At 49.2% G+C, this 22248-nt stretch overlaps 1 protein-coding gene across 3 annotated transcripts in view; it reads left to right on the top strand.

The window, feature by feature from the left end:
- The first annotated feature begins 326 nt into the window (after nucleotides 1-326).
- GRHL3 (grainyhead like transcription factor 3) overlaps nucleotides 327-22248 on the top strand; it is a 34027-nt gene continuing 12105 nt past the window's right edge. Inside the window, exons 1-9 of one of the 3 annotated variants that reach the window (XM_010957344.3) lie at nucleotides 327-576; nucleotides 12162-12348; nucleotides 15118-15179; nucleotides 16509-16854; nucleotides 17101-17174; nucleotides 17640-17793; nucleotides 18015-18126; nucleotides 19509-19603; nucleotides 21814-21972. In XM_010957344.3, coding sequence (XP_010955646.1) covers nucleotides 560-576; nucleotides 12162-12348; nucleotides 15118-15179; nucleotides 16509-16854; nucleotides 17101-17174; nucleotides 17640-17793; nucleotides 18015-18126; nucleotides 19509-19603; nucleotides 21814-21972 — 1206 coding nt within the window. In that variant the 5' untranslated portion in view covers nucleotides 327-559. Of the gene's footprint in view, nucleotides 577-3116; nucleotides 4050-5489; nucleotides 5599-12161; nucleotides 12349-15117; nucleotides 15180-16508; nucleotides 16855-17100; nucleotides 17175-17639; nucleotides 17794-18014; nucleotides 18127-19508; nucleotides 19604-21813; nucleotides 21973-22248 lie in introns of those variants that run through there. The other 2 variants (XM_045518426.2, XM_045518427.2) reach the window with 2 other exon arrangements.

The raw sequence follows: 22248 nt of genomic DNA, 5'->3' as shown, positions 1-22248 counted from the left end.
CTCTCTCCTTTGAGAAATCCCCCGTGGCTGTGAAGTATTTGATGCTGGGCAGAGGAGGGGCCAGAGGAATTTGTGTGTAGGGGGGTGTTCCTGGGTATCCAGGATACTAACAAGAAACAGGGATCAAGATTTCCTTCAGCCAAGTATCTGTTTGTCCCTGTACTTTTCCTCTAGCTATCTTCTTTCCAACATTTTTCTCTCCTCCCTCCTCCCTCATCTCCACCCCCCACCCCCTCACCAAGGAAGGAATTGGCCAGCTCCACCCAGCTGCCCCCCCCATAGCTCCACCCCCAAGTTGGCAGGCCAAGAGTTAACAGCTGCACCTGTTGAGGTATACCTGCTGTCGCGGGCACCTGTACCTGTAGCCAATCAGCACCAGCGCTGCCAGGAACCTACCTGTCAGCAGAATCCCGACGCTGAAATCTCAACATAAATCAAACACTTCCCTGGGCAGGGAATGTCTGTGTCAGGCGAGAATTAGAGAAGAGCGGTCAGCAGAGCCTCGGTGCCCCGTGCCGATTGTTCAAGCCTGGGAGCCTGGGAGCCTGGGAGCAGGAAGATGTCGAATGAACTTGAGTGAGTAAACATCAGTGGATGCCTGGCGCTCTCCGAGCATGGAAGCTGGATGGGGTTTCTAGAAGGGGAAAGAGCAGGGAGGCCGGCGCCAAGATTCACAGAGCAATTTGTAAGGGTAAATGAATGGGCTGACGATCTCACTTTGACGTGTCGAGGCAAGCCCCATCTCAAGCTAAGAGCTGAGTGTTTCCCTGGGAAAATAGGTCCCCCCCTCCCCTTTCTCTCTCTGCTGAGCAGTTTCGAGCCAGGCAAGGAAACACAGGACTGAAACTGTGAAGGCTTTCGGTACCACTCTCTGATACTATGAAGGGGCCTTGGAAATCAGACAGCCCCAATCCCACCCAGGCTTTCTATCTTCTTGCCAAAAGGAACTTCTTTGAGGTGGTTCTAAGAACTGTCTTAGGCAGAGAGTTGGGTTTCTCTAAAGGGACTTGTTTGTTGGGCTGGAACAGTCCCAAGTGGGAAGGTTACAGTGTGCTGCTTCAACATAGGCACTTTTTAGTCAGCTGGACCTACGTTCAAATCCAGGCTCTGCTCCTCAGGGGTTGTATGATCTTGATTTGGACAAATCATTCAAGTGATCTGAGCTTCACTATTCTCATCTAGAAAATGGGTACAAGACTGTTCTATAGGATTCTTGAGAGAGTTAAGTGTGATGGAGGTTGTAAAATGCTGAGCACAGAGCTGAGGTCTAAAGATGCACTCAGTAAAACGTGGTTGATTTTACTCAGAGGCAGTTCTAAGGCTGAGGAAGCTGAGATGTGGTTTTCAGTGAGGTCATCTCTATTGCCTGATGATTGTAGGTGTCTTCCTGCCCACATCTGGGATTTGGACTCCCGGCTGGCTGATGCTTCCTTTCATCATGGGTCCCCAACTTGGCTTTCAGACCTCAGAGAAGGTGGGATGAGGCTGGGATTCTGGGCTGCTATAGCCTGGGTTCGGGGAGCTGGCAGAAGCCAGGCTTCTAAAACATAGACTATCTTCTTCCCGCACTCTCAGAGGTGAGTGAGCAGAGACGGATTGAACAATCTTTTTCTCTAGCTGCTCCTTAATAGATTGTTTTAAAGACTTGAAGGCTTGATGGCAGAGCAGTTGGTGGGTCTCAATTCCATGGTACTCTTGGATGCTCTTGGGTTAGCCAACTATGTTCATGGTACAGTCACTGGGCATAAGATTTCTCTTGAATGAGTTCCCAGGGGTTGACAATGTGTTAACAGCTGGAATAAGAATAAGGCCAGTGGAGCCAACACTTGGGTTCAAGTTCCCAGCTCTGTCACTAATTAGCTGTGTGACCTTGGCCAAGTCACTTTATCTATCTGTGTCAGTTTCCTCACCTGTAAATTATGGCCATATTGATACTCACCTAATGGAGTTGTTGGGGTATCCAGTAACTTCAGAAAAACAATTCATTTAAAGCCTCGAAAGGAACAATCTAAAATTCCCTGGTTATTTCATACAGAAATAATCAATCAGTGAGTATTTCTGAACTTTTTGCTTTCTATTTTTCCATACTTAGAAAACAAAACCTCTTGTGATGTATTTCCATCCCACTTCCATCTGCTGGTTAAAACAGCAGAGGCTGCGGACAGAACTGTATTCACTGGTGCCCCTTAGGGGGTCAGTGTCCTGAAGCTGGGTTACTTGAACAGAAAGGTTTCCTCCTTTTCTCCTTCTTGATGGTTTGAGTTTGAAGTCAGATCCCCTGACAGTTTAGACTTCTCCGCTTGGGGTGGGGTGAGGGGAATCAGTGCCTGCTGAGTAATTGCAGGCAGACTCTGAAGTCACCACTAGAGATTACAATGACAGAGTCTCAGTGCCTGGGGGCTCAACTGCCTTTACTGATAAGGCGGGTGGGTGGTGGACTCAAACGCTTGGCTTGCAAGTTTTGAGCTGCTGCTGCTGCTGCAGTGACCACAGTATCCCCAAAAGTGTTGAGTTAAGAGGACTGGTCTTAGAGTCCATCTCGAGCCCTGACAGAATGAACAACTCTTGCTAGGCCTTGGCGTAGCAGGAAAAGCCTGGCTTGCGTATGACTAAATTGTGCCACTTAGCAACTTTAGGACCCTGTAAATTTGCTTCTCCTCTCTGACCCTCAGCTTCCTCCTCTGTCTGTTAACGGCTATAAACACCTACCTGGCCGGGGAAACAGTGAGCTCCTGTATGTGGGCCACCTGGCCCGGAGGAAGAGCTCCACAAACGTGAGCCCTATTACTAGGAGGCCGGCTCTTGAGGAGCACGGAGGCCAAGGCAGTGGAGTTAAAAGCCAGCTCGAGGCAGCTGGCGGGTGGAGCGCACGGGGACTTTCATGTGGTAGGGCTGCCAGCGTCCGCCAGCCTCCGGGGCCTTCGTGAGCCGCCGGGCGCCTTCACCACCGGCTCCGACACCCCGAGGGCTAGAGCCAGTCGCAAGGGATCCTGGGGTGGCGGAGGGCACCGGAAGTCACTGCCCGACGACGCCCTCTTCTCGCGGGAAAAGAGCTCCCGAGGGGGCGGCGGGTCAAAGGCAGGTCGCCATCTTCGCAGTCGTTAAGTGTAGCGGTGCGCGAGGGCCTACTGGGTGTCCGTCCGGCCTGTGCTGTCTCATCCCGCCCGTCGAGGAAATGAGGGGTGAGAGATAAAGTGGTCAGCTCGCAGGAAGTCTGTCGAATGGAGCAGAGAGAGGAAAGTGATCGGGAATCGCCAGGATTCCCCTCTGCAGCCTCCCTGGGCTGCAGTCTGGAATCTTCTCCAAAGCCTTGGAGAGCTGCTACTGAGGGTGGGAGGGGACCTCCATCCGAGCTCCCGGAGCTCTGGGCTCCAGACTGCCTGCAGTGCTGAAAGAGTTAACCAGGAACGCCTCCTGCTGTGGTTTTGTGGTCGAAACCATGATTGCCAGGAGCAAATTTTTGTCGTGCACGGTGTGTTATTAAAAGTCGGAGCTACGCTGCTGGTGAATGAAAAGTTAAAAACCCTCATTAAGGCTAGGCTGTAAAACAGGCCGAGAGGCCAAGACGACCCTAACACCCTAACGGCGCAGCCCCTGCTGCTCGGCCAGCTGCCCTCGCCCTGGGATGGCCCTGTGGGTTCCTGGAGCCAGGAGGGTCTTCAGGGGTCCACACGGAGGAAGAGGGGAAGGAAGGGCCGCAGGGCTGAAACACAAATAGCATACTCGAAGTTGTCTTCGGTGAAAGCAAAAACAACAGCCAAGTCTTTATTGAGCGTTGACTTCACAGCGGACACAGTGTTCACCGCTTGATAAATACATCACCCCTTTACGCCTCCCGGCAATCCAATGAGGGATGGGAGTATAAACAGAATTTTGCGTAAGAGGAGACTTCAGCTTGCCCCAGGCTTCCCAAGATCTCATCTTAACTGAGGGGGCGGAAGGATGCCCCACACCAATGTGCCACCCTGCTTTCTACCAGCACAGATGTTGAAAAAAGGGAAGATATGCCAGACTGTTTTCGGTGCTTATGTCTGAGCAGAGGAATGCAGGTGAATTCTAGTCTCTACTTTCAGTTTTTCTGTATGTTCCACATTTTATATATTATTTCACAAGTCTATATTGCTTTTGAAATGAGGGAGAGGAGTGTCATTTTTAAAAGAGAGGTATTGGTTCATGGGGGAAAAAACAAAAAAAACAAAAAACAGTGTTCTCTAAGTGTGGTTGGTCCCTGGACCAGCTTCATCAGCATCATCACCTGGGAACTCCTTAGAAATGCAAATTTTCAGCCCCACCCTAGACCTACTGAATCGGAAACTCTGGGGGTGGGGTTCAGCAATGTGTTTTAACAGGCCCTCCAGGTGAAAATGATGCACGTTTGAGTTTAAGAACCATTGGCCTAGAAGACCTGGCAGAGGATTGAAAGGCAGGAGGTTCCCACATCCATTGCTGGCCTGCAGTAGAGTTACAGAGTCAGCAGGCTGAGAGCTTTGCTCTGGGGTCACATCTATGTTTGAGCCCAGCTCTGCCACCTATGGACTGGGTGACTTTTGGATGAGCTCCTTAACCTCTGTAAGGGTCGGTTTCTGCATGTGTAAAATGGTGATAACAGCCATCTCACAGGGCATGTGTGAGAATGAAAAGGCACCTATTAAGTTAGATCCTTTTGCTTCCCTTGTGTTCCCTCCCATCTCTGGAACTCACCTTTTCCATTTGTAAAATGGACCAGATAATCCTGGCTGGATGGCCCCCTCCTTCTATTTCTTTTACTTCTTTCAAAAGGTCAGAGGAACTGATGTAGTGAAGGTCCTGAAGGGAAGTTCTCTCACCAGTATTCAGTGTTATTTCACTGGACCTTCCTAGAAGGTCAGTAAGAATTGGGAACTTTTGAGGGCAGGGACAACATGTTATTTACCTTTCTGTCCCAGTACCCAGCATAGGACCTATTATAAGGTAACCCTCAGTGAACGTTTGTTGAAAGAATCAGTGAATTAATGAATGGAAGGATGTGGCACCCTGGGCCTAGAGGTGGATTGCAATTTCTTTCACCTGTCAATCGAACAGTACAGAAAAAAAAATTTAGGACAGTTGGGCAGGAAACCAAGAGGAGAATATAGCATGAAAGGAAAATTCCCATTGAGGGGAGAATTTTCAAAGAGAGAAAATAAGTTTCTGGTATAATTAGAAAATGGCACATAATTAATTTACCTGGAACTAGAAGTGTTGGCTGGAGCCTGACCGCCCTCAGCTTGCCCACCTGGAGCCAGATGATGATACTGGCAGTGCTTGCCCCTCTTTATCTGGGAATCTCCAAGCATCAGGTATTCTCTGCCACTAGGAGAAGGAGAAAGCTAGGCTGTGAGTTGTCAGGCAGTTTTCCGGTGTCTACCCCACAAAGTGGGTATTAGTAATAATAGTTCGTGGTGTTACATGCTGGCACTGTGCTCATCACTTTGCCTCCGTTATCTCATTGCATTTTCCAACAGTAATGCGTCACCACGTTGTAAAGATTAAACAAAACAATGACTAGAAATTGTTGGACCAGCACCTGGCACCTGGGAGGCCCACAGTGAACAGTATCTATCATAATAATTCTGTAAGGTGAGTGCGCTCATCTTCCCTCATTTTTTACAGGTAAGAAAAGTGAGGCACAGAGAGGTCAAGTTGCATAAAGTCACACAGCTAGTAACTAGCAGAGCTGAAACCGGAACCCAGGTCTGCATAGCTCTGGGGCCTACCCAGTTCACACTGCCTCATTCAAACTGGAGTCATTATAGAGCCATGCCCTAGGCTCTGTCATTTCCCCCATTGAGGCCCCCAAATGAGCCCCCAGCATGTGACAAGGCACATTTCACAACCTGTGCGCCCGGAAACCAGATGGGCCACTTGCAAGCACGACAGCCCTGGAGCACTCCTGTCATGCCCAGGGAACACCTTGCATGGAGCTGACTGAAAGATGATTCCTCTGTGAGCAGTTGTGGCAGGGCCTCCCTGTGGGTAATTAGTGAGTGTGATTGATCACTGCTGATGAAGCTGGGTGGCTCACAACAGGGTTTGACATGTCACTGGGTGTATCTGAGTGTCAACACCCAGCTCAGGCAGCCCCTGGAACTCTTCCTCCTCAGGCTGGAGGGAAATGGGGCCCAGATCACTGGATCTGTCCTGTGCCAGACACCTCCTTTGGGGGAGCTTGAGGCTACCCCCTTGGTGGTAAGTTTTCTTCCCCCTCCAGTAAAATTGAATCAGAGGCCTTTTCCATCTCTAAATTATTGAAATGCCTTTGAGATAGGCAGTGATTGAGCTGAGTACTGGACAGGAAGCTGAGGGACTTGAATCCCAATCCTGATATGTGCTGTGTGTCCCTAGGCAAGTCACACCTGCTCTCAGAGACTAGACTTATAAGTCTCTTTGTACCCTAACTGGAACCCAGAAAGCCCTAACTAGTGGCTGAGACACATTTACTTAGTCTCATTGGAAGTTTTAAGTGGCTCAGCCAGAAAGCACTAGGCATTTGAGGCTGAAATGATTTGGGATGAAACCCTATGTCACCATTTCAGTCTTCCTCCATCCTGGTGGCCCGAATGACGGTTGTTGGGGTTAGGAGGCTGAGTCTGACTGAGCATGGAGCAGCTGCTACCATACCCCTCCATGCTGTGGACCCAGAGTGAACTTCTGGGGAAAGGCCCCACCCACACTCGAACCCCCAGCTGGGTGATTTGCAAATCCCCACAGGCTAGGAAGGAGGCTTCTGGAAGTGAGGCCTATCAGGCAAATGCCAGAGCTCCTGTCTCCTGATCTTGTATCCAACTCTCTCCCAAATGGAGGAGAAGCCAGACCAAGGAGGCTCTGAGGAGGCAGCTCTGTGAAGGTTCTTGATGCTGGAAACCAGAGACCTCTGTTCTAGGCCTGGTGCCAAGAGATACCAGCTGTGTGGCCTTAGGCAAGCCAGTGGCCTCTGTGGCTCATTTTTTTCCTGCTATCAAATGGGGATAGTCATACCTTCTCTCCCTACCTTACAGGGGCGTTGCAGGCTCGGAGGTGATGACAAATGTGTGAGAAGCATGTTGAAAAATACAACACACTATGCAAATGTGAGAGATTATCAAATCTCAGCCTTGAGTTTCCTCCTCAGTGGGCTGGCCTTCCTTGAAACAAGGCAATATATGCAAAAAGCCTGGCTCACACAGTAGGCGGACAAGCTCTAGGAGCTATCCCAAGTTTATGCCTTTGATCTTGCCTTCCTAGAAGGTCCAAGATCCTCCCTACCCATCTTCATGCTCCCTCTTCTCTTCCACCCCTCTTCTCAACCAGCATCTAGTCACTCCCCAAAGTTTAGGCAGGTAAGAAGTCCTCCTGCTTGTTTTCCTTCATAGCTTTCTTTAGCTGATAGAAGCTGTTCATTTGTTTTTGTGGTCATGTCTGTCTTGCCTGCCACTAAAATGCAACCTCTGTGATCATAGAGATGATCTTGTCTTGGCCTAGGGCAAGGCCTGGCACCTAGTTTAATAAATGTTGATAAATATCTATTAAAATGAGGGATAGATGGTTAGCTGGATGGATGCCGCCCAGATTTATTGTTTTTCCCCCCTGTCTTCTACATCCCCTCTTGGAAACTAGTGGCTGACAGAAAAGTGACTTGTCACAGAGTTAAATCCCAGGAGCCTGGCTTTGTAACTCACTCGGCCAGTCCGCTGGAACAGGTCACCTAACATCTCTGTTGTCTTTTTCCTGGTCTGTAAAGTAGAGATAATAACACATCATGTATATTGGGAAGCTCCACGAGATAATGAATGTGAAAGTCAAGGCAAGGGGTTATTACACTGTCTCTTTTGTTTTTGACATGGAACCTGGTTCACAGACAGGAGGCTTGGGTAGGATGTTAATTTAAGAACCTCAGGCAGAGTCTCCTCTTTACTCTCATTTGGGGATTCTGAGATGATGATGGTCAGGGTGATGATGGCAATGATGGCTATTATTTACTGAGTGATTATTCTCTGGCAAGCTCTAGGCTAAGCACATTTCTTATGTTAATGCACTTAATTCTCCTAACAACCCATGAGATTATACCCATTCAAAGTAGCCAGCCTTGGTGACTCCATCACATGAGTGTGTTCTAATTTTCTTCACAGCACTTATCACTAACTAAAATTAACTCATTTACCTACCTGTTTATGGTCTGTCTTCCCCAATTAGACTGTAAGTTCCATGGGAGCAGAGCCTTATCCATCTTATTCTTGGCTGACAGATGCCTAGAAGAGTCCCTGACTGGCACACAGAAGACATTCAACAGACCAATTTAACAGATGAGGAAAAAGGCTCAGAGGGGCTACATGCCTTACCCAAGGACACACAGTTACTCGGGTCTGCCAGGCTATGACAGATGCTGGTCATACTGATGCTACTTCCTCCCATGGTGCTACAGATTCTTCTGTGCTGTGCCCTGGTGGAGATTTGATGACAAGAAGGCTGCCCAGGGCCAAGTCCTCTCCCCATGCCCTCTTCCTCCATTCCCCTTTCACCTTTGATAGCTGACTAGTTCTGCTTTGGATAGGGACACCAACAGAGAGTTTGTGGAGACCCCTGGGAAGGTGACTGCATAGATTCAAGTCACCTGGTCTCCCTTCTTTGTTCTGGCTCTGTCTCCCATTAATAGCTTACTCCTTCTTGGAACCCTTTTCACATCCCTCACCCATTTGGCCTTCAGTCCTCAATTCTAATCTTTAAGACAACAGGGAGCCAAAAGTTTTTGGATTTCAGGATTTGGCACAAAGGTCAATGCTAACTAAACTTATCCATAGCCAAGACTTTCTGGAAGCCAAATGCTTAGTCTTAGAACATGATGTTGATTGGCAGCATGAGCAGGCATGGAAACCAGGACACTAGAGCTCCCAGCTCCTGGCCAGAAACTCTTCCAGCCATCTCACTTCCTCGCTTAGTGCCCCCTACCTTGTATGGTTGGGATAAATACTTTTTCTGTCTTGCAGTGGAGGATTGGTTCATTGTATTCCAGAGGAAGGGAATTTCCAGAATTAAAAAGGCATTTGAAAGGAGACTAGCATGAGGTAAAGACCTGTATCTTGTAGTCTAACAAGTCCAGGTTCAAGTTGAGCCTCTGCCACTTACTAGCTGAGTGAGCCTGAGCAGGTAGGCTCAGCTTCCCCAGTGCCTATCCATCAGGGCTTTTGTGTGGAGTAGATGAGATGATGCAGAAAAACAGCTGAAATGGTGTCTGCCTGTGGTAAATGCTTGAGGTGTGGTAGCTGCTGTGTTTCAAGGAATCAGACTTTGGGATCCCAGTAGGATGGATTGGAGACCCTTGTAGGCTGAAAAAGTCTCCCAAGTGAGCAAAAAGCACTGTCTGTTGTTTCACTTCTAACACGACTTTATCATTGTCTTCTAAATTTTAATGTTTGAGTAGAGTAAGATAACCGATTCCACCTGAGTCAGCATATTGGGGCTGGGGCCCAGATCTGCCAGTGACTTGCAGGATGACCATGTCTTACACCATTTTGCAACCCCTGAATGTCTAGCTCCAAGCTGGGCTGAGAGCACTTTTTTTTTTTTTTTTTGCATATTACTCTTTTATTAGAAATTATAAATGAGAAATTATTTCAATACCTGAAGACCAAACTATAACATAAGATTCCATAGGCTCGAGATTTTTTACATTTGGGAAATAGTAAAGTATATCCTTTCTGTGGCATGGCAACATCATTCTTCTTTTATTGTATTAAGCAAGCGCTTGTTATGTGCCAGAGCCAGCTCTAAGTGTTTTTCATGTGACGATATACTCAATCCTCATAATCCTGTGTGGTGGCTGCTTTTATTGGACTTCTTTTACAAACAAGCATCAGTGCTAAGCACTGGGGTTTCCAATTGACTCAGAGGGTGGGGTCCACCAGGCCTTTCCTTGTTTCTCTCATGACCCCTTAGTTTGGGAGTTCCATTTAGGCCAGGACTGGGGGTAAGAGGTGGGGCAGCCACCTAAGCTTGCTTTTAAAGTTCCTCTAACCCCAGGCCCAAGAGGCAGCTGGGAGGGGCCTCTTCTCACCTCTCCATCTTAAGGCCCTTGATTTATAGCGGCAGAAACTTGGGGTGTGCCTCCCTCTCCGTATTTCTAGAGCAGGAAGGTTTCTGTCATTTCTCTTTCCTGTGTGACAGATCCCTCTCCCTCCCTCTCAGAGCCCAATACCCCACACCCTGGGGCTCAGTGGGATGGGAGACACTGCCCTGGAGGAAGCCCCTGCTAGAGTGCCGCCCTCGGCCTGCGGGTGCAGCCTGGCTGCTGTTCCCACTCTGTGTCTGAGAATGTAGGCTTGAGCTGCAGGGCAGCAGAAGGGCATTTCTTGTGGCGTGATTTGTGAAGGTCCTTGTGCACCCACCTGCTGCCACAGTGCCTGCAATTCCATAACTAAAGCATTTTTCAGTTTAGGTAAGGATTGCCCTCTTGCATTATGGTTAAGCAGTATGGCTTAGTGGAAAGAATGTGGTTTTGGTATAGACAAGCCTGGGTTTAAATTCATGGTTGTGTCATGGACTTGCTGGGTGATTTGGGGCATTTTCTTATCTTCTCCAAACTCAGGTTTCTCCATCTGTAAAATGAAACAAATGATCCTTACCTCATAGCGTTCTTGTAAGGAGCAGAGCTGTTGCGTGGAGGGTGTTCATATATAGTGTAGTAAATGGCAGCTGGCATCGTTCCTGTGTCTCTAACGTGAACTTATGAGACTTAACCTAGAAAAGGGACATTTGGACCCCAGGAGACCAATCAGTGCCACATCATCTCTGGGGCACGCTTTCCCCAAGCCTGGCTGTCCCCCCTCCCCCCATCTTCTCACCACCACTATCCTTCACACATTTTTTGTTCTAAAATGAACATAACAAGAACTTTCCCACCTCTATACCCCTGCTCACAGTTAAGAGCATGTTCTACACCAGTGATTCCCAAAGTGTGGTCCCCAGACTACCAGCATCAGCGTTACTGGGGAACTTAGAAATGCAAATTCTCAGCCATCCCAGAGCTACTGAATCAGAAACTCTAGGGATATGACCCAGAAATCTGTGTTTTAATAGGCCTTCCATGTCATTCTGATACAGCAAAGTTTGAGAACACTATTCTGTATTACTAAACCATCCTGCTCTAACTTGAATCCCCTCTGGGCCACTCACTAATCCACTAACTGGGACCTTGGACAACTCCCTTACTTCTCTGAGCTTCAGCTTCCGTGTGTGTAAAATAGGAACAATAATACTACCTGCCTCGCAGGGTTGCTGTAAGAATTAAATGAGATAATCCATTAAAAGTGCTTAGCTTAGTACCTAAACTGTGGTCAATAAAGATTAGATATTTTTATCATCTTGTCATTATTCTGTATTATGTCCCTATTCCTGGTCCCCTCCTCCTACATTCCTGAGTGATATAATCCCCCGTGCTGAGTGTCCCCAACTAAAATGTCTGCCTCCTCTGAAAAGTCTTTCCTGGTCTCTTTCCTTTGAGCCCATGTGGCTTGTATCTGTCCAAATTCTCAGTGCAGTGCCCAGGTTCTGCCTGCCTGTGTGTGCCCTGCAGCACTGTACTCCAGTTCCTGACATCTGAGGAGCTACTTGGGCACTCTACAATAAATGTGGGTCTGAAATGCCATTTCCCAAGACCAGTTTCCGCCTACGGGCTTCCTTCCTCTGGTTCTCGCTGTCCCTCGCCACACTCTGTCTAAACTGAAATGCTCTCCAGCCTTCTGTGTCTTTCATGGTCTTGAGGAGAATATGATCAGAAGAACTCATGCGGAGTTATCTGGAAATTTTATTTTTTGCAGCTTGTCATTGTTATTTCCCATCCTTGTTACATAATTCCCCTTGAATAAGTATCTACCATGGAAGCATTTTGTTGAATCTTCTCTGAAGCCTTGCAGGGTTGGGATTACAGTCTGCATGCTGTAGGTGAGGGAACTGAGGCCCCAGGTCTACAGCCTCTACGTGGTAACATTTGGTAGTGACCCAAAGCATCTAGCTCCAGAGTTCATTCTACTACCCAAGACTGCCCATTGGTGACAGAAGCAGTTTCAGGTTTTCAAAGCTGTAAACTCTGAATTCCTGGGCGTTGCCTGAGGCTACCATTCATGGCCCTTCCGCTGAAATAGCCTAAATTTGACCTTCCTTAATTTCAGTTTCAGATCTGTGCGGCTACTAAAGAACGACCCAGTTAACTTCCAGAAGTTCCCCTACACTAATGAGGATGAGGCCTGGAAGACCTACCTGGAAAACCCCTTGACAGCTGCCACGAAGGCCATGATGAGAGTCAACGGAGATGATGACAGCGTTGCGGCCCTGAGCTTCCTCTACGATTACTACATGGTATGTTTGCCATCTCTGGGCATGCCCTGCTCTGACTGAATGTGAGTCTTTGTTTTCAGGCCTCATGGCTCACCAGCCCACCATGACCACCCCTAGCCCCTCACTGTGTTCTTTCTCACCTCTGGGTCTTTGAACATGCAGTTCCCTCTGCCTGGCACACCCCCACCCTTGCTTTTCCCCTGGATAAACCCTACTCTCAGCTTTGGGTCTTAGCTTCAATGTCACTTCATTCATTCGCTGGAGGCGGAGGAGGCTTTCTGGGGTCTTCCATTCTGTGCCTCCTCTGGGCACCCTTAGCAGCCATCATTATCCTTGATGCTCTTTAGAAACTTGCTATTTGTGCATTTATTCCTCCATTTCCCCCATGAGCTCCTGGAGGACAGGAACCATGTCATGATCATCACTGAGTCCCTAGCACCCAGTACTGCCTGCCACACAGCACCCAATACGTATTGAATGGATCAGTGCCTTGGCCACACACACTCCCATCACAGCAATACCCCCAACCTACCATCTTCTTTCTGCCCCTGTCCCTTAGGTCATCCCAGATGCCCTGTCATCCCCACCTGCCTGTTCCAGCCCCACCACCTAGAATATACCTTCTGCTCTTGAATCCATTCCTTGCCTTCAGGGACCTTCCCAAGGCCCACCTTCTCTTGGAAGCCTTTCTGCCACATCATCTCTCCCTCTCCTGAGTGTCTCACTGTTATTCATACCCTTGCTGCCTTTATATGCAATGTAGCACCTGGGACAGACCATCTTTTATTGTTCTCTAATTGTTTCCAGGGCGCCGGCCTTGATTTTGGGAGACTGTAAGTTCCCGAGAACGGGAATTAGGCCCTCTCGTGTATGATAAGTGGGCTTAAACCAGTCAGCAACCACAAGTACATAACACAGATGACATCATCCCTCTTCCAGTGCCTGTGCCAGACACTGCTAATGGGTTACAACGTGTATTCTCACTGAGGGTTTATGAGGCCACAGAATCTTTTTCAACCTGGAACTACAGGCAGCCCCTACTCATCTGCCTGAATTGTCATATGACAGCAAACTTTCTTGCTACCACTGCACTAGGTGATTCCTCTAAGAGACTTTCCTAGATTTGAGGGTGGAGGACGTGAATAGCTAATTGTTTTGATAACTGAATCTGAACTTGAAGATTTAAAGCCATGTTGTAAATAAGCCCTCAAATTCACTGACTCAAGAAGTAGTTTATCTAATTACTGCAAGAAGGAAGGTAAACTCAGTAAATTCAGAGGCCAAGAGGGTAAGTGGTCTCAGATACAAGAAAGCCCCAAATTATCTCTCTGACTTTGGTTCTCATCTTGGAGTGGTATGGTTACCTACCTTACTTTTTCCCCAGCAGGTTGATAATGTCCTCACAGCATTTGGCCCAGGCTGATGGAAAAGAAATTTGAATTGGCTGCCTCAGTTTGGGAACATGATAGGAACCAGAATTCTAGGTTTAATTCTGGGCTTAAACTCCAGCCTGGGATTTACAGCTTGAAGTTGGACTATAAAATAGAATCCAGCACTATGGCAAGAGGCCATTCCCAGGGCCAGAATGGTGGGGACAGGCTCTGAAGGTGACACCTGTAATGGTTTATTGAAATGCAGTGTACCTCTGAGATAACACCTGCGCCACTCTCCCCATCCCAGAGCACTCTGGATTCAGAGCGGCCCCATGGAGAGTAAGGACATGGTCTAGTGGTATGGGAAGAGCACCAAGTTGGGAGTTTAAGACCTATTTGTACCACAAACTGGCAGTGGGCAATATAGTGGCTTTGGGCAATATAGTTCTAAAGGTGACCACTTCCCATTTCTTACTGAATGCTGGGCACTGTATCAGGCGCCTTTCCTCATGCTCTCTCAAGGGGTGTGATTAAGAACCCAGGCATTAGAGTTATAAGGCTGTGTCGGAGACCTTGTTCTGGCTTTATTAGCCTTAAGAAGAAGTGACCTGGATGCTCTAAAACAAAGCACTATTATAATTATAGTCTTGAAAGATAACTCTTATATGGTGCTCTCCATGTGCCAGGTGCTGGTCTAGGCACTCACAATAGTCCCCGGGGTTGGCATTACTATCATTATTCCTGTTTTACAGATGAGAACAGTGAGTTACAGAAAGGTTAAGGGGTTTGCCCAAGGTCACACAGCCAGTATGTGGCAGATCTAGGAACTGAAACCTGGATTCAGAGCCCATGCTCCTAATCACTAGGATGACAGAGCCTCTGTGGGCTTCATTTTCCTCATCCACATAATGGGGATAACAGTAGTAGACATCACAGAGTGGTTGTAGGGACTGAATTAGAGGACACGTAGAAGGCACCTAGCACAGGGCCTAGTGCCTAGGAATTACTCTATTAAAAAACAGTGAGCATTATTTTTATTAATAAATTTGCACAATCCCCTTGAAGTAGCTGTTGTAAGCCCCTGCTTGGCATATGCAGAAACTGAAATCTGAGAGAAGTGCAGTCATTTATCCTGAGTCCCACAGCACTTTTAAGTGGTAAAGCTAGAACTTAAGCCAGGCTTAACCTGACTCCAAATTCTATGATTCCTAACTGCTAATCTTGGGGTACTTCTTCCCAGTCTCTAACTTGGGACTCAGACTAAATGATGGCCTGCCAAATCAAAGGACTGGTGGGTTTTCTCCCAGTGACCAAGGTAACTCCTCTGCCTGGCTAAGCCCTCTGGAGTGGTTGAGGCTCCTAATAGCCAGATCTTACCTGAGAGCCATGCAGAAATCCTTCCTTCCTCTCCTCCCAGGGCCCCAAGGAGAAGCGGATACTGTCCTCTAGCACTGGGGGCCGGAACGACCAAGGAAAGAGGTAAGGCTCGCCCACACCACCATCTCTGCCCTTTGCCCTTCCCCACCCCCACCGCCACCTCGGGCCTCCTACCCACTGGGCCCACAGTACTCTTAGAGGCCCATTAAAGTATTTTAATCTATTTTAAAATGAGAAGAAAATAGTTAATATAATCCAGCCTGGGTTATATTTGTATTTATATCAATGCAATTGTAAAAGGTTTTTAAAAATACTTTTTTATGGAGAAAGGGCCTATCAAGGCAAAATAGAACACACACACACACACACACACACCACACACACACACCACACACAAACACACACACCTTAGATGCCTGCAGGCCATGTGGGCTGGAGTTTACTGAAAACAAACTTCAAAGCCATACTGGTGGAAGAGCCCTGAAGGAAGCTTTTCTATCCCAGCTTCACAAACCTCCTCCCTGCAGCCTTAAAGGGAGGGGACTTTTGGGTTCCTGTGCTGCTTTCCCCAACTCTTTTGGGTCTCTGCCTGGCATTAGTGCCTCAGGGCACTGATGTTCCTTTTCTTGTAGAAAGCAGCCCAGGCCATGCTCATGGCCAGATGGGCACTGGAAAAACCCTGCCCGCCTTTCTCCACTCCCCCCGCCCCCACCTCCCCGTGCAGGGCCTCTGCTGGGAAACCTTTTGTACTCCTCTCTGCCTTCCAGAAAATCCAAACTGCTAGGGCAGGCACTGTGGTTCTTGTGGCGGCTCGGTGCCCCTCCACTGCTAGAAACAGTGGGTTTTGGTGTATAGGACTTTTCTCAAAACTAACTTTAAAAAATGTTTTCAGTTTTTCCAATTATAAAGTAATACCTGTTTATAAAATACTCAAACTCTATCAAAATGTATAAAGTAAAGAGTTTCTTATAAACCTACTCCCCTGTTCCCCTTAATAGTTTGGGGTATATTCTTCCAGACCTTTTTCTCAACATCTATTAGCTTAACTCACGAATACCTACTCTTCCTCCCACCGTGGATGACTCAATACAGTTGTTTTAAAGTGGGTACATTTGACTCTGGATAAGAAATAAATAATTAAACTTTCAGTTTTTTAAATTACCAAGTACTGTAATGGTTAAAGGAGACATTTCACCCCAAACCCTGAGCCTTTACTTGGTTCTATTCTTGACACCCTCCTCCCTGCTCATCCTGTGACAAATTGGCCTGCTGCAGTATCTTGCTTCATGCATGTTAGGAAGACCTGACATTCCATTGGATTAAAAAAGGTCAGTGTGTCAGCATGATAGTCATTCCCCAGTCCAGCCAAGCTCCCTCTCCCGTCCCTCAGAGAGAAGAGATGCACCCACTGATTCTCTTCTCTCTCCCCAGGTACTACCATGGCATGGAATATGAGATGGACCTCGCCCCCCTTGAAAGTCCCACACACCTCATGAAATTCTTGACAGAGAACGTGTCTGGAACCCCAGAGTACCCAGATGTGCTCAGGAAGAATAACCTAATGAGCTTGGAGGGGGTTGTGCCCACCCCAGGCAAGGCAGCCCTCCTCCCGCCAGGCCCCAGCAAGCTGGAAGCTGGCTCTGTGGACAGCTACCTGCTGCCCACCAATGATGTGTATGATAACGGCTCCCTCAACTCCTTGTTTGAGAGCATTCATGCAGTGCCTCCCACACAGCGCTGGCAGCCTGACAGCACCTTCAAAGATGACCCACAGGAGGTGAGGGCCCACCCACGTACCCCTCACAGCATCCCTGGATATGTGCATATGTGAACAGAAAGAGAGAAGACAGTAAGGAGGTCAGAGCTTTGGAGAAAGAGTCCTTGAGCTGAGGCAGGGCTGCCATGTACTGTTGTCTAGGATGTATACTGTACAACCATCACCATTGTATGCAGTGGCCCTGGGCTGAGCCTCCAGCAGCCTGAGTTTGGTCATTTATTTTCTCTGGATTGTGTTTCTCTGCAGTCGCTGCTCTTCCCAGATATCCTGAAAACGTCCCCAGAACCCACGTGTCCAGAGGACTATCTGAGCCCCAAAAGGTAACTCAGCCACTCTGTACCCTTGGCCACCTGGGCAGTGGCCAAGACAGAGCCTCACACTGTCCCCAGAACAAGCATCATCAGTGAATGAAAAGAGGGGAGTGAAGGCACACAAAAGGAGGGAGAACAATTTTCACATCCATCCCTTTCCTGGGCTGTGACGGGGAGCTCAGAGTTCAGCACCCAGTTAGAAAACCAAGGTTCTGTTGTCCTTAGTCTTCCCTATAAGTTTGTCACCTCTTGGGGTCTCTGGTTTCCATTTTTCATTATTCAGCAGGATTGTGTCTCAACAAGGCCATTAAATAGAAACCCTAATGATGTGGAAACTGAGGCCCAGGGAAGTGGAGTGATTTACTGAGGTCACACAGCAAGTCCATTGCAGAGCCCAGGCTTCCTGCTGCACTGCTTTCTGGGATACTCCTGCCTGGGAGCCCAGCCTCACTATCCTGTCCCTTCACCCCGCAGTGACTTTGAGTACACCCTGGGCTCCCCCAAAGCCATCCACATCAAATCGGGCGAGTCGCCCATGGCCTACCTCAACAAGGGCCAGTTCTACCCTGTCACCCTGCGGACCCCAGCAGGTGGCAAAGGCCTTGCCTTGTCCTCCAACAAAGTCAAGGTACGTTGGCCCTGGAACCACTTGGGAAGTAGGTGGGGTGGTCAGGTCAGCCCTGCTGGCTGGGGACCCGGGGAGAGAGTGCTGTTAGATAACTGTGCATTGCCGTGGAGTGGTGGAAACTAAGCAGAAGGCTGGGGCCACTTGACCCAGGCTCTGGCAAGGGATGGGGCTGCCTGGGCCTCTCCTGAGGGTGGGGGTCACAGTGACTGCTGTGTTTGCAGAGTGTGGTGATGGTTGTCTTCGACAATGAGAAGGTCCCAGTGGAGCAGCTGCGGTTCTGGAAGCACTGGCATTCCCGGCAACCCACTGCCAAGCAACGGGTGATCGACGTGGGTGAGAGCCTGCCCAAGCCCTCCATCCCAGTTTCTCTTTCTCTTTCTCTCTCCTTCTCTCTCTCTCACACACACACACATGCATACGCACACGCACACACAGACACACACACACACACCCCAGTCAGGCCTTTCTTGATGTGCCCCTTTTCCCCAGCCTCCTCTGGCCTCTGTAGGACTTATTTTTGACTCCAGCCACCTGCCTGGTCCCTGTCTCCCTGTCTCCAGGTCATACCACTGTGGGGTTTGCAGGGATTTGCATCTGTTGGCTGGAAGCAGTGACCTCTTTTCTGTGTTGCTTTGGGATAAACAGGGCCCTGGGGACCCTAGCAGTGTCAGATAAATAGATCCCTGGGATGCTGGCGTGCTTGTTCCCATCAGGGGGCTTGGCCAATTGAGACACAAATGCATAAGATAACAGTGCAGGCAGCGGGTGATTTGGAAGGCTTGAAACAGTGCAGGGGCAGTTCTGCTTTGGGAGCTGGGACCTTTGGGCTTTGTCAGCAGGTAAGGGATGGGGTAAGGCCAGGTCCTTGTCCCAGGCCCTGAGATGGGTGGGAGGCACAGCCCATCTTCAGGTCTCCAGGTTCATCACTCTCTTCCTAGCCTTGTGACCTGTGTCAGCTCCCTTTCCCTAGCCTCAGTTTCTTCAAGTGTCAATTGGAAATCACCAGCTGCCCTGCCTGCCTACAGTGCTGTTTCTGCCTTGGAGACAGTGTCCTGGAGAACATGATACAGATAGAGACGACTCAGTGACTTATCTGACAGGCCAGGTAGCAAAGTGGTTGGAAGCCTGGGCTCAGGAGCCAGACAAAGCTGAGCTCTAGTCCTTGCTCTACGTTTTACTAGCTCTGTGACTCTGGGCAAGTGACCAAACTTCTTGGAGCTTTATTTTCCTCATGTGTAAACTGAATACTCACAGCGTTGTTGTGAGGATTAACTGCAGGCTTGCCATATTGTACGTGTTCAATAAACGACAGTAGCACTACCACTTACTTAATATTATGCAGCATTAGTAGTCCTGGTGCTGCTACTTTTACTGCGGCTATTGCTACCACTGTTACTATGATGATTACTTCTACTACTTCTTTATCTGGGAAATCTCTTAAATCACAATCCCAGTGAAAAATAAAAGCTCCATCCAAAAACGATGAAGGAATCCCTCTGGGGTTTGGGCAAATCTGCTTCTCAGGCTGGACCTCAGTTTTTCCATCTGTAGCCTGGGGCACAATAACCAGTTTCCTCCCTGGACTGAAGCAGGGTTCTTAAGGGAGAGGATATAAATCTCTGCCAAGAATGAGGCCCAGCCTCTAAATAATCCCTCCGCATGGTGCCCCCAAATCCCTTCCTTCCTGACTCCCTTCTGATCTCCTGTGGTTTCAGCTGACTGCAAAGAAAACTTCAACACTGTGCAACACATTGAAGAGGTGGCCTATAATGCATTGTCCTTTGTGTGGAATGTCAATGAGGAGGCCAAGGTCAGTGCTGGGGGCATGGCCGGGATGGGACTGGGCCACCTGGAAGTCCCCATCCTGGGAAAAGGGCTTGCCTGAACCTAGGATTGTGGTAGCTGCTCCAGTGAGGGCCTCAGTGGAGGAGGCAGGGTACAGAGAAGCACAGGATGTGAAGCCAGAGAGGCTGGGCCCGCACCCCAGCTCTGTGACCCTGGACCAGCGCCTTGGCTGGAAATGGGGTGTAACCATAGCACCACTGACAGGTTGGCATGAGGATCAGATGAGATAAATAAAAGGTAGAGCACAGCCTGGCACATAAGTGGTAGTTGTGTTTAACCCAGTCCACCCTTTTACCAGATAGGAAAACTAAGCCTTGTGCAAGGCCGCACAGCAAGCCAGATTCCCTGACTTGCAAGCCCATGCAGAGTGTTGCAGGAGAGGTGCTTTGGAGTCTGGTAGATGAGGGCTGAAATCCGTTACCTCTCTTCTTGAGCCCATAGGAAGGGATGAATAATCTGCCTCCTAGGGTTATGGTGAAAATTCCATGAGCTCACGCATGGCAGAGACGGGCACTGTGCCAGGCCCGTTGGAGAGGCCTGAGAAATGGAGCCTCTGGTGATTTTTTTCTTTTCTGTACCAGTGATTAAACCATTTAGTGCTTGAGACCAGTCTTGAACTCTCCTGTGCTTCAGGGTCCCTCTGTGTCTTGGTTTTCTGTTTGGACAAGTGGCTTCATGGAAAGGGCATGAGTCTGAGAGTTGGGAGCTGGGTGACCTTGGGCCTGTACCTTCACCTGCCTGGGCCAGGCTTACCCCATCAGACCAAGGCTGGGACTGCCTCTTGGCAAGGGCATTTCTGGCCTGGACAAGCTGGGGAGCTAATCCCTGTCCATGCCTTGCCTCATGGGGCCGTCCAGGCTGCCTGTAGAAATGGAGGTAAAGGCGCTCTGAAAACAACAGAGAGAGACACAAAGGCGAGGGATTATTATTATTCAAATGGACACCAGGAGTTGGAGGAGGAGCTGGGGCTTCCAGTTCAGGGAGGAGGGAAAAGAGTTTCGTGGGAAGGGAGAGGTGGGTTTCGGTGGGGATTTTCTCACAGCCTCTTAAGCCCCCAGGCCCGGGTCTTTCTCAGGTGTGAGCTGGGCGGGGGCTGCATTAGGGCTGAGCTGGCTGAGGGGGAGGTATGTCTGGCATGCACCTGGAAGCCTGGCCCCCAAAGCCAGGGAAGGAAGAGGGTCTGCTCAGGTACCACACCCCACCCCTACCTGTTCAGGTCAGGGTCATTTCCAAGGGAAATGTCCCAGCAAACAAGGGCTAGCCCAGAGTTGGGTCTGGCCCTGGTGCCCCATAGAGGAGTCAGCAGGTAGGCAGCCACTCAGTGAGCTGGCCAAAGGCTGCTGTCAGTCAGACATAGGCTTCAGATTGGGCTCCAGCTGTCCTGCTCAGCAACAGCTACAGAGTATCCAAAGCCACTCACTCTGTGCTCAGTTACCCTCACAGCCACAGGGGGTGGGTTTCATTGTCTCCATTTTGCAGAGAAGGAAACTGAGGCTCTGTGAGGTTAAAGGACTTGTCCAAAGCCACATGGCTTGACTAGCAGAGCCCAGCTTCCCGCCCCAGGTCTGGGTGGCCCCCCGTCCAGGCTCATTCTGCTCTGCCACCCTGCCCGACTCCCTGTGGACATTAGCAAGTCACATCCCTGCTGAGAGCTGCCGTTTCCTTGGCTGTAAAATGGGAGTGACTCGTTCAGCGACAGCTAGAGCTGGTGGTTGGGGAGCAAAGGTGCAATGTCTTACCCTCTGTGTCCTGGGGCCAGCAGGAAAATGATCTTCTGAAGCCGGGGGGAAGGGAATTTGGCCCTTCTCTACCTCCTTGCTCTGAGTTACAGAAAAACAAGCTCCTAAAGGACCCTTAAGCTCCCTCCTGGGGCCTTGATCATTTGGGCTGCCATTGGGAATCTAGTGGGAACTGCATTGTCCACTGGTCAAGACCTGGGCTCAAACTCTGGCTCTCTTACCCGCTCCCTGCATTGCCTTGGGACAGCTGCCATGCCTCTCTGAGCATCAGTTTCCCCATCTGTAAAAGAGAGGTGGTGGTGATGCTTGCCTTCCAGGGCGTTGGGAGGTAAAGAGTGCCCACCAGACACACAGTTGCTGTTACACAGGGTGGTATGGAACACCAGGGCTGGTGACCTGGGGCGGCTGTTTATCTAGCTCCCCCATCTGTCCCCAGGTGTTCATCGGCATCAACTGCCTCAGTACAGATTTCTCCTCGCAGAAGGGGGTGAAGGGTGTCCCCCTGAACCTGCAGATTGACACCTATGACTGTGGCTCAGGCACTGAGCGCCTGGTACACCGCGCTGTCTGCCAGATCAAGATCTTTTGTGACAAGGTGCTTGGGTGTGGACCTCCTGCTGGGCTCTGGGAGGGAGGGGGGTCAGCCCCCACCCGTGCAACCTCCCCAGCATTCTGGGAGTGTCTGTCTCTCTGTTTCTTGCTCTCTGAATGTCTCTCTGTCTTTGTGTGCTTGTCATTTGTCTGTTGTGGTCTCTGTATATTTTCCTCTGCCTCTGCATTTCTGTCTTTCAGCTCTCTCTTTCTGAAGATCTCTTTCTTAATCTCCATAAATAGCTCTCTATGTTTTTCTCTCTGTGTCTGTCTTTTTCAT

This window comes from Camelus bactrianus, chromosome 13, assembly GCF_048773025.1.
Source record: "Camelus bactrianus isolate YW-2024 breed Bactrian camel chromosome 13, ASM4877302v1, whole genome shotgun sequence".
Taxonomy (NCBI): Eukaryota; Metazoa; Chordata; class Mammalia; order Artiodactyla; family Camelidae; genus Camelus; species Camelus bactrianus.
Note: the sequence above shows the minus strand (reverse complement) of the source record. Positions and strands in the feature narration are given on the sequence as shown.